This window comes from Mandrillus leucophaeus, unplaced genomic scaffold (genome assembly GCF_000951045.1).
Source record: "Mandrillus leucophaeus isolate KB7577 unplaced genomic scaffold, Mleu.le_1.0 Scaffold1, whole genome shotgun sequence".
Taxonomy (NCBI): Eukaryota; Metazoa; Chordata; class Mammalia; order Primates; family Cercopithecidae; genus Mandrillus; species Mandrillus leucophaeus.
The window spans coordinates 7,118,782-7,130,863 of NW_012098097.1; the positions used below are offsets into that span (position 1 = coordinate 7,118,782).

Genomic DNA, 12,082 nt, shown 5'->3' on the forward strand with positions numbered 1-12,082 from the left:
TGGAACCGAACTGTCGAGTCCCTGCTGGGCAGGGGTCGCCGCGAAGGATCACCGACACGAGATTCACAGCAGAGAGTTATTTATTACTAGCGCGCTAGGGTCCCAAGCTCTAAGTTGGCCCTGGGACCCCGAGTGCTTGTTACAGGTTGTTTATATAGGCAAACACAAGTTCAAACACAGCTTAGGGTGCGAAATTCAAACAAAGCTTTAGGCGCGTGGTAATTGGGTCTGTCTATGGCCTGAGCAAGGTATCTTGTTCTGATTGGTTGGGGCGGGACCTTAGGAGGTTCTTTCCTGGAATTGCTGGTTCTGGGAACATCGGGGACATTGAGTCAGGGTGGGACCCCCATGAGGCTATTTCCCGGAATTGTCTTTCTGTTTGGGTTCTGGGAACATCGGGGGGCTATCCGTGGCCATCTGGGGTTTAAGTTTCATGATGGCCAAGCTTTCTAAATTTTATGAGGCTTAGGAATTATGAGGCCTAGTTTCAACTGCAGCCTTCACCTCCTGGGTTCAAGCAATTCTCCTGCCTCAGCCTCCTGAGTGTCTGGGATCACAGGCCCCCACCACCAACCCTGGATAATTTTTGTATTTTCAGTAGAAGTGGGGTTCCACCATGTTGGCCAGGCTGATCTCGAACTCCTGACCTCAGGTGATCCACTGTCCTCAACCTTCCAAAGTGCTGGGATTACAGGCATGAGCCATCACGCCCAGCCCAGATCCTTTCTTTCGTCTTGATCATTTCTTCCACTGTGGCCTACCAGTCAACACACTCAGCTGCAAAGGTGACTGGGAAATGTAGTCTCTGCCTTGCCCACCAGGGGCCCAGCTACAACTATATTGCAATGCAGGAAGGGAGAAGAGGTCTGGGTGAAAATCTGAAGGCTCCACTGTGTGTGCACGTGTGTGTGGCTCTTTTTAAAAAAAATGTTCAATTTTCACTGAAGAAATTCTTGAAAATCCACATGAAACAAAGTAGGAAATGCCACTCTCCTCATCTCAGCAGTAACAGCTTTTCTGGGTATGTCCTTCCTCTGACTCCCATCCATGAGTCCCAGGGCTGGGACCAGGTACAGCAACACGTGCCTGCAGCCTGGAGTTAGCAGCAGAGAAATGCCAGCGGCCAGCCCACAGGAAGGACTGTGCTCAGAGCCCTTTATTTATTTTATTTGAGATGGGGTCTCACTTTGTTGCCCAGGCTGGAGTACAGTGGCAGAAACATGGCTCACTGCAGCCGCGACTTCCTGGGCTCAAGCGATTCTCCCATTTCAGCCTCCCGAGGAGCTGGGACCACAGGTGCTTGCCACCACACCCAGCTAATTTTTTTATTTTTTGTAGAGACAGGGTCTTACCATGTTGCCCAAGCTGGTCTCAAAATCCTGTCTTCAAGCGATCTTCCTGCCTTGGCCTCCCAAAGTGCTGGGATTACAGGCATGAGCCACTGCACATGACCAGCCCAGAACGCTTTAAAGAGCAGCCTGTCAGACACCTGAGGTCAGGAGTTCGAGACCAGCGTGGCCAACATGGTGAAACCCCCATCTCTCGTAAAAATAAAAAAATTAGCTGGGTGTGGTGACGGGCACCTGTAATCCCAGTTACTCAGGAGGCTGAGACGGGAGAATGGCTTGAACCCAGGAGGCGGAGGTTGCAGTGAGCCGAGATCGCACCACTGCACTCCAGCCTGAGCAACAGAGCAAGACTCCGTCTCAAAAAAAAAAAAAAAGGCAACCTGTGAGCTGTGGGTGAGTGAGGTCAGCACAGCTAGAAGTCAGACACAAGGAAGAGCTTCCTGCCTAGCAAGACTCTGATACCCTGGAGCCCAGAAGGGACCAAATGAGCCGAGCTGTGGCTCAGAAGCCTCTGTCCCTCCAACCGTGATGTGGGCTACCTCCCACAGGTACCACATGGCTTACCTCACTGATGCCGCCTGGAGCCCCATAAGGCCGGCCGTTTTCTTTACCACCAAGATGGACGGAACCCTGGACATCTGGGACTTTGTGTTCAAGCAGTGCAACCCCGCCCTCAGCCTGAAGGTCACGCGCATATCCCTCCCGGTGCATCCCGGTCCTCAGGGAGCCAGGCCCCCGCGTGGGTGTGAGTGTGGGGTACTGTGAGCACGCGTGCAGTGTGTGGCCAGGTGCGTTTGGGCCTCTGTGGGGGAGCTGTGTGCAGGTTGACTGCAGAGATTGCTTTGGAGTGCGTGCTCCTACAAAGGTTAAGGGGCCTGGGGGACTTGGCACCCTGGTGGCACAACAAAACCACCTGGGGGAAATTTAAAAAGAAACAAAAGCAGGTACCTGGCGTCTCCTGCCCACAGGCTGATTCCTTCAGAGCCCCTGGGGGTTGGCTGCTGGACCTTCCCCTTCATGTCAGGGCGGCCATAGCGGAGCCCTGCTGGCTGGGGCCACGGAAGGGTGGGGGCGTTGGGGAACCACAGGGTGACTGTAAGGCAGAAGTGAAGGGGTGGGGCGGGAGATGAGGCAGGGAAGCCAGGGACCTTGACAGCCAGTCTCCGAGTTTGAACTTCATCCTGTGGGGCAGAAGCGTCCCTGAGGGTGTTTGAACAGAGCCAAGTGGCTGAGCCTTCCCAGGGGCCAATTAATCAGACACATGTAACTTTGCTTCTCTCTCCTCTACCTGGGTCTGCCCGGCCCCTTCAACAGGTGTGTGACGAGGCCCTCTTCTGCCTCCGGGTGCAGGACAATGGGTGTTTCATCGCCTGCGGATCCCAGCTGGGGACAACCACCCTGCTGGAGGTCTCGCCTGGGCTCTCTACCCTCCAGAGGAATGAGAAGAACGTAGCCTCTTCCGTAAGCACCGCATGCCTGGGGAGAACCCCTCCAGCACGTCCCGACCTGGCCCCACGGCAAAGCAGGCTAGTCAGAAAAATAGATGGCCCCTCCCTCCCACCCCCTAGGACATGGGTGCACATTTCTGGGGAGGCAGTGCAGTGTGCTGACATGCGCTCCATAAATAGGTGTTGGCATGTCCATTTGCCCTTGCTCAACTGCTGGGCAGCTAAGTGGGCTTCAGTTAGTCACTTCACTCTCCAGGATTCAGTTTTTTTACCTGTAAATCAAAGAGGTTTGACTTGGTCAGTTTGTCTAGTTTCAAATAACCCTTTTTTTTTTTTTTGGTAGAACCTTTCAAATGAAGGCTTAGTATTTTATTGTATTATATTGTATTTTAATTTAATTTAATTATTTTTATTTATTTATTTTTGAGACGAAGTCATGCTCTGTTGCCCAGGCTGTAGTGCAATGGTGAGATCTCGGCTCACTGCAATCTCTGCTTCTCAGGTTCAAGGGATTCCTCTGCCTCTGCCTCCTGAGTAGCTGGGATCACAGGTGCACACCACCACTCCCAGCTAATTTTTGTGTTTTTAGTAGAGACAGGGTCTCACCATGTTGGCCAGGCTGTTCTTGAACTCCTGGCCTCAAGATGATCTGACCACCTTGGCCTCCAAAATTTTGCTGGGATTACAGGCATTAGCCACCGTGGCTGACCTAATTATTTTATTTTATTTTACTTTTATTGTATCTATTTATTTTATTTTATTTTGAGACAGGGTCTTGCTTTGTTGCCCAGGCTGGAGTGCAGTGGCACAATCATGGCCCACTCAAGCCTCCACCCCCGAAGCTGAATTGGTCCTCCCGCCTCAGCCTACCTAGTAGCTGGGACCACAGGCATGTACCACCATGCCTGGCTCATTTTTTAATTTTTGTAGAGACAGGGTCGCCCTATGTTGCCCGGGCTATTCTCAAACTCCAGGGCTCAAGCAATCTTCCCACCTCAGCCTCCCAAACTGCTGGGATTACAGGTGTGAGCCACTGCGCCTGGCCTGAAGGCTTAGTAGAATGCCAATAGAGAAGCCAGATGGAAGGGGGCTTGAAGAAGGGGACTGAGATCCATTCCTACATCCTTTCCCCAGTGAGCAGCCCTGTAGGCAACTCCCCAGAACCACGGGGAACACTGTGGAATTGAAAACCCCTAGTGCTGGGGCCAGGTACAGTGGCTCATGCCTGTAATCCCGGCACTTTGGGAGGCTGAGGTGGGCGGATCACCTGAGGTCGGGAGTTCGAGACCAGCCTGACCAACATGGAGAAACCTCGTCTCTACTGAAAATACAAAATTAGCTGGGTGTGGTGGCGCATGCCTGTAATCCCAGCTACTCTGGAGGCTGATGCAGGAGAATTGCTTGAACCCGGGAGGTGGAGGTTGCAGTGAGCCGAGATCACGCCATTGCACTCCAGCATGGACAACAAGAGTGAAACTCCCTCCCAAAAACAAAACAAAACAAAACAAAAAAGGAAAACCCCTGTGCTGAGGCTGGGAGAGCCTCCTGGCTCTGCCTGAGACTGGGATCTCACTATTGAGCTGGTCCTTGTTGGGCCAAGTCTGCCATATTTCATAGCCCCAAAGGGTGCTCTTCCGTCTGTGGTCCTGCAACTCCACGCTCCTTGGCATTGAGTAACTCAGCGTCCCTCCTGCAGCCTTCCAACCCCAATATTCAGCCCTCCTTCCTTGACACCAGCCCTGGGTACAGACCTCTACAGTACAGGGACTATATGGAGAGCGAGGAGGCTCAGCAGAAGCCCCACCTGGCCCCTGCACTGGAGTCGCTTGCCGTCCCGCCCTCTCCCCACACAGCTCTCTCTGTCCCTATGTATGCAGATGTTTGAGCGTGAGACCCGGCGAGAGAAGATCCTGGAGGCCAGGCACCGGGAGATGCGGCTGAAGGAGAAGGGCAAGGCAGAGGGCAGGGACGAGGAGCAGACGGATGAGGATCTGGACATAGACCTGGAGGCGCTGGTCAGCAAGGCTGAGGAGGAGTTCTTCGACATCATCTTTGCAGAGCTGAAGAAGAAGGAGGCAGACGCCATAAAGCTGACGCCAATGCCTGTAGGGGCCTGGACAGGGGTTGGGTGGGTTGGGGACTGGGCGGGAGACATGGCACTTGGGTTCTGCTTCTGCTTGCTGACTTCCTGGGTGACCTCGAGCAAGTAGCCTTACCTGCTGGACCTTAATTTATTCACCTGGCGAATGGGAAGAATCATTCCTTTCCTTCCAAAGAATCTTAAGTCTCCAAACAGACTTCAGGCTCCCAACAGGCAGGAACCATACTCCATGCCTCCTGGTATCCTCCCTCCCTTCCTCCCAGAGAGGGCACATCTTGAACATGCGTGTTGAGTGACTAAACGAGGGAACATGTGTGTTGAGTGACTGAACAAGGGTCCTAGAGGTAAGTGAGCTGTCAGAGAGGAATGGACCTTGAGACCCCTGGAGGGAAGGGCTGTGACATTAGCGGTGTGCACATCATGCTGGCTTACCCAGATTTGGTGTCAGGAGTGTGACCTGTGGTCAGCTCATCTGCCCATGGCCCCAGCTCTAAAGCACTTTCTAGCTGTATCACGTGAGCTGGTCACTTCACTTCTTGCTTCCTTCATTTCCATCTGCAAAATGAGGAGATGTTGCTATAAAGATGGTGTCTAGTCACCTTCCAGGCCCTCTTTTGTACCAGCAGAGAGAGGAAGAAAAGACATTGTCTGTCTGGGTCACCTCCTTTAGGCACCACAGATAAGATGCCAAGGTATGAAAGAACCAAAGAGCAGCGTGGAAAGGAAAAGAAACAGTGGGTATATGCCAGGATTTACCCTTATAGGCAAGACTGGCTGCAGACTTGGGGATTGGGGGCACTGCAAAATGAAAATGTGAGGGCCCTCATTTAAAAAGTACTAAGAATTTTAAAATGGTGACACTAGAGCATTAAACTAAGTGTGGGCCCTACTGAGATAGGGTCCAGTGTATTTGCACAGAGCACCCACCCATGACGCCTGCTTGCAAGAAGAGCTGTATGGCAAGTTCTTGGCCCCTGATAGAGTGGACAGAGCGAAGGATGGCACATGAGCACACAGAGAAGATAATTGGTTCCACCTTGTGACTTCTTTCCTCTTCTGCCTCCTTCCCCCTTGGTCTAAAGTTGTGATTTCCACAGGTGCATTTTGCATTTGAGGGTACTTGGTTATGAGATGTTTTCTTCTCACACTGGGTAATACAGGTGGGGCAGAGAGCTCCCTCCACTTCTGGTGGAGGCAAAACTAGAGTCCTGGATTCTGATGCCTTGTCCAGGGCTCCTCCCACTCACCACTCCTGGCCTATCCAGCCCTGTGGAAAGCAAAGATGACACTGGCCACCTTTTACAATGCAATGGTGGCTGGCAGGCACCATGCTTTGTGACATAAGTCCCAAAAGGTGCTTCTCACCATGGCTTGAACATTCTACATGAAGAAGTTGAGCCTTGGAAGGGGTTCAGGTTCACAGAACTTGGCCCCTTCCTCTTCCTGCGTGCCACACACTTCCTGTCTCTCTCTTAGTCTGCAGTTGGCCCAAAACACTGGTGGTCATAAAGTACCGTGTGGTACTGAAGCCGTTTTTTTTTTTTGTTTTTGTTTTTGTTTGTTTTTTTGAGACGGAGTCTTGCTCTGTTGCCCAGGCTGGAGTGCAGTGGCCGGATCTTAGCTCACTGCAAGCTCTGCCTCCCGGGTTTACGCCATTCTCCTGCCTCAGCCTCCCAAGTAGCTGGGACTACAGGCGCCCACCACCGCGCCTGGCTAATTTTTTTGTATTTTTTAGTAGAGACGGGGTTTCACCGTGTTAGCCAGGATAGTCTCGATCTCCCGACCTCGTGATCCGCCTGTCTCGGCCTCCCAAAGTGCTGTGATTACAGGCTTGAGCCACCATGCCCGGCCTGAAGCCATTTTACATAGGCTGGGTCCTTATGCCTACTATTTCTAATCCTGGCCACAGTCCTGCAAGGTGTTGCGTCCTCTCTATGGGTGAGGGAGCCAAGGAGACTCGGAGGAGCTAGCCCGAGACCTCCCAGTCTGCACATGGCAGAAGCCAGGCATGTACACGAGTCTGCCAGATTCCCCCAGTTCTGCTCATCTTCTGCACTGGCTGGACCCTCGCCAGCCACAGAGCTGGCACCACAGGTTCCAGAGTGCTCAACGACCCAGGCTTCAGCCATTTGGCTGCTTTGGGCCTCGTGGGGTTCACATCCCAGGGGAGTGGGGAAGGCCTGCCCCCCACCAACACCAACACTTCTGTGCTGTCTTTCCCCTGCAGCAGCAACCAAGTCCAGAGGAAGACCAGGCAGTGGAGGAGGGAGAGGAAGCAGCGGGGGAAGGAAAGAGCGAAGAAGTGGAAGAAGATTTAGCCTAGAAGTCAGCCTTTGACTGCGGCGCTGTCCCTGTGTGCCTTCCTTTCCCACCTCTTGGTATTGCCCTGCTCTCACAAGTGGGGGGCTGAGCTCCCCCTTAAAGCAGCACTGGGTGGTGGGTGGGGAGCATCGGGCCCTGACTCCCACCCCTACAAACCACTAGCCCCCACTGACTCACTGGGCACTGAGTCCTGAGCCACCCCTTGGAGGGAGGGAAGGGGCAGGGCTTGTCCCGGAGCTGGCTGCCCCCTTGTCTCAGCCGTCCTGAGCCCACCCCAAGGCCGAGGCCACCTTAGTCCTGGCCCTGGATGTTGCCTGGGATTCTGCTTCTCATAGGCTCCCCAGCAATCATTTTTGTTTGTAATCTTGCAGACCTTCAACCAGACTTGCATGGCCATGGCAGGGCCTCAGGAAGACCTTCGGGAGCGGGGAAGGGTTTCTCCTCCATGATCGACCCTCCTCGTCCACCTACAAATCAGGGAAGTCTGTCCACTTTGAAAATGCCTTTCCAGGCAGTTCCCTGACCATCTGGACACATTGCCACGACAGGAGCCTCCAAGTGTGTGGGAGGGGACGGGCAGGATGAGCTTGGCTGTTCTGCTGCAACTGAATGCTTTCTGTTATCCGAATTCTTGTAAAATTAAATGAATCATAACAATGCCATGAGTTAGTATGTGTGATGCATCCCGCACCCAGAGCCTTTGACATTAACTCGTGTAATTCATTCACGACATCTCTGGAACTGTGTGCTCCTATCATGTTTACACTACACAGGAGGTTCCAGGAGAGGTACAGGGACATGCCCAAGTCTCAGAACTTGTGACGGGGCACAGCGGGAACGGGAGCCCAGGCAGCTCATTCCTGACCCTGCCCACAGTCATCAACTGTGGGCCAGAGGCTGTGCAGGCCTCTCGGGGACTCCAGGGTGGGAAGTGGGCTGCCCTGGGGGTGCCCTGAAACCACAGCTCAACGGAGCAGTCAGTGACCATTACCAGAGACATCAGGAGGTCAAGAGGGCACCTCAATGCCAGCCTTGCATGAGGAACAATGCCCTGACCATCATCATCCTGTGGATGACGGCAGGGACCCAAAGTGCCCTTGAAAAATTCCTGTGTTGGTTGGGTGTTATGGCTCACGCCTATAACCTGAGCACTTTGGGAGGCCAAGACAGGAGGATCACTTGAGCCCAGGAGTCAAGGAGGATCACTCGAGACCAACTTGGACAGCATAGTGAGACCCCCATTTCTAATTTAGAAAAAGAAAGAAAAATGCCCACGTTAAGAATCTCCTTGGCTGGGTGCAGCGGCTCACACCTGGAATCCCAGTACTTTAGGAGGCCAGAGTGGGAGAATCACTTAAGCCCAGGAGTTCGAAACCAGCGTGGGCAACATAGGAAAACCTCCTCTCTATAAAAAATACAAAAATTAGCCTGGTGTGGTGGCGCACCCCTGTAATTTCAGCTACTCAGGAGGCTGAGGTGGGAATATCACTTGAGCCCAGGAGCTCGAGACTACAGTGAGCCACGATTGCACCACTGCTCTCCAGCCTGGGCAACAGAGCAAGGCCCTGTCTTGAAAATGAAATAAAATGGCCGGGCGTGGTGGCTCACGCCTGTAATCCCAGGACTTTGGGAGGCTGAGACGAGTGGATGCTGAGGTCAGAAGTTCAAGACTAGCCTGGCCAAAATGATGAAACCCCATCTCTACTAAAAATACAAAAAAATTAGCTGGGCTTAATGGCGCATGCCTGTAGTCCCAGCTACTCAGGAGGCTGAGGCAGAGGATCGCTTGAACCTGGGAGGCAGAGGCTGCAATGAGCTAAGGTCATGCCATTGCACTCCAGCCTGGGCGATAGGAGTGAAACTCCATCTCAAAAATAAATAAATAAAATAAAATAATCTCCTTGAGAAGGGACCCAGGGCCAGCTGCCTCTCATACCCAAAGAGAAAAACCGAGTTGTCGACTGTGGTTAACCTTGATAAAAACAATCTCAGGTTATACTGAGTACTTGTTCTTCACAAGCACCCCAGGAGTGATCTCACTATCTTCAATCCGCACATTATGGATGTGGCAGGCGAGACAGAGAGAGGGGGTAACTTGCTGAGTCTAACGGGAGTGGGTGGCAGAGCTGACACTTCAGCCCAGAGTCCCAGCCCTACAGCTTACACCATGCACACTGCACTCCCAGGACCCTGGTAAGAGTAGTGGGCTGGGCCATTTCCGCTCCCTGTCATTCCAGCATCAGACAGAGGGGGCCGTGAGAGGCCAGCAGGCCCCTCATTGCGCGGGGACACACAGAGCCCCAGTGCTGTCCTCGGGAGTGCCCTACTTAGAGCAGCGATTCTCTACTGGGGAAGATTTTGCCCCCAGCAGGACATCTGTCAGTGTCTGGGGACAACCGGTGAGGGGAGTGCTCCTGGCATTGAGTGGGTAGAGACAGGGACCCTGCTCAGCATCCTGCATTTTGGACAGTGGAGTCACGGTGGAGAGGCCCAATTCAGAGAAAAATCTACCCAAGTAGAGTGTCCCAAGAGAAAGTACGGGCTCTGCACACGCTAACCTGAGCACACTGCAGGCCCCGGTAAGAGACTGTCACCATGAGCTCGAACGCAGGAGGACCTTCTGTCGCTGAACTGGAATTTTGGCCTTTGGCTCGTGCCTGCAAAAGGAGGCCGCCTGCTGGAGTCGGCAGGTCCCTCGTGGGTGCAGAGAATGCCACCGGGCAAGCACAGCATTTGGAGAGGCATTTGAGGAGCGGCTGTGGAAGCGGAGAGGAGAGCCCCGCAGATGGCACCCGGCAAAGGGCAGCACGAGCCCAGTGGGTGTGGTGTCAACGCTGCCAACCCGCACGATGACCTTCACTGACCTCCCATGCTGGCCTCACCGGGAATCTGTAGGAGGCAAAGGTGACTGCTGGCCTGACGCAGTGGCTCACACATGTAATCTCAGTACTTTGGGAGGCCAAGGAAGGAGGATCACTTTAGCCCAGGAGTTCAAGACCAGCCTGGGCAAACTAAGGAGACCTCATCTTTATGATATATATGTATATTATTATTATACATATTATACATATATATTATTATATAAAAATTATTTTATACATATATATATATATTTTGCGACAGTTTCCCTCTTGTTGCTCAGGCTGGAGTGCAATGGCCGGATCTCAGCTCACTGCAAGCTCCGCCTCCCGGATTCCCGCCATTCTCCTGCCTCAGCCTCCCGAGTAGCTGGCGACTACAGATGGCCTACCAGGGTCAGCATCCAGAGACCCCCGGGCAGCCTCTCTGTGTGCTGAGGTCCTGGGGGAGCCTGCAGCACTGATGGGAAGTGTAGATAGAGGCAGTGTTTTCATGGCGTTTCCAGGCAGGAAGTCCGAACCCAGCTCAGGAGCTTGCCGTCCGGGTAACGTTGCCCACACTCAGCCCTGTGCCAGGCACCGGCCACGAGTGGAGAATAAACCAGACTCAGGCCCCGCCTCCCAGAGCCTGTATACCAGTGGGAGGCAGTGAAAGCTGATAGATAGGCAGATACCTACAGAACGACAGTTGTGCAAAGTACATGTTAAGAATGAGTACAGGGTGCAGTGAGAGGGATAACAGGAAGAACTAACCTAGACTCTAGAGAAGAAGGAGCTGGCCAGGAGGCCTCCCTGAGAAAGCGACAATGCAGCTGAGACCTTAAGAACAAGCATGAGGCAGAGATGTGTGTACACATGCAAGCACATCTGTGTGCATGTGTGATGACGTGCACATCTGTGTGGAGGGGCACCCCAGGCAGGGCAGCTGCACACACAATTCCGGAAGGAGGAAAGAAGCCGGTGCTGCTCTGTTTGACCAACAGGGAGTCATCAGTGTGGCTGGAGTGAGTAAGGGCTAGAGCCTGGAACCAGCCAGGGACAGCAAGAGTCCGCTGGGGCAGGGCTTGATGTCAAGGATTTTAACCTTGCTCCAAAGATCACTGAGAAGCACGGGTGTGGTTTGATGAAGCCTTTGCTGGTGGAGGAAGGCCTGGAGGGAGGAACCTGGGGGCTGGTTGGGAGCACACTGTGGTGTCAAGCAAAAGAGATGGAAGCTTGGAGTGGGGTGATGGCCACGGAATTACTTGCCTCTCTGCACCTCTGCTATCTACCTTCAGGAATATTTGGGCGAGTAAATGAAATAACACATGCGCCACTGGATTCAAACGAAGTGCTCAATAAACGTCTATCACCTCCCTCACTTAGAAGCATCTGACGACCACCTGGGACAGCCCTCATGGCCGGTGGCAAGTTCTAGGTTAGTACGAGGAGCTACTAGAATGACTTGTGAATTTGTTTATTGGGGTCCTTTCAGCATCTGCACCCCAACTGTGGAAGAAGATGCTGGGGCTTCAGAGAAAAGTCCTCAATCCATGCTTCATTTTCCCAATAACTCTCTTCCATTTCACCTCCCGCATCGTAGCTCCAGGAGCCAAGCCTGTGAGTCGCCATGCCCAGAACAGGAGGAGGTGGGACTTTGCCCAGGCTGCCCCAGAGCTCTAGAGGGCCAACGGGCTTTAGAAAGTGCTCAGGGCTTATCAAAACCCGTGGCTTCCAACTGCAGGTGGGTTCGGGGGGAGATGGAGAATGTCATATATCTCTGATTGAAAATACCAGGCCGGGCGCAGTGACTCACACCTGTAATCCTAACACTTTGGGAAGCTGAGGTGGGTGGATCACCTGAGGTCAGGAGTTTGAGACCAACCTGGCTAATATGGTGAAACCCTGTCTACACTGAAAATACAAAAATTAGCTGGCCATGAGGGCACATGCCTTTAATCCCAGATACTCGGGAGGCTGAGGCAGGAGAATCGCTTGAACCCGGGAGGCGGAGGTTACAGTGAG

General features: G+C 53.1%; 1 protein-coding gene across 1 annotated transcript in view; it reads left to right on the top strand.

Annotated features, from left to right (window-relative positions):
• Positions 1–7,882, top strand: part of DNAI2 (dynein, axonemal, intermediate chain 2) — a 57,546-nt gene extending 49,664 nt beyond the window's left edge. Inside the window, exons 9-13 of the mRNA XM_011972076.1 lie at positions 1,898–2,033; positions 2,664–2,810; positions 4,675–4,902; positions 7,126–7,276; positions 7,592–7,882. Of these exons, the coding sequence (XP_011827466.1) occupies positions 1,898–2,033; positions 2,664–2,810; positions 4,675–4,902; positions 7,126–7,221 (607 nt within the window). The 3' untranslated portion in view covers positions 7,222–7,276; positions 7,592–7,882. The remainder of the gene's footprint in view (positions 1–1,897; positions 2,034–2,663; positions 2,811–4,674; positions 4,903–7,125; positions 7,277–7,591) is intronic.
• Positions 7,883–12,082: the final 4,200 nt, after the last annotated feature.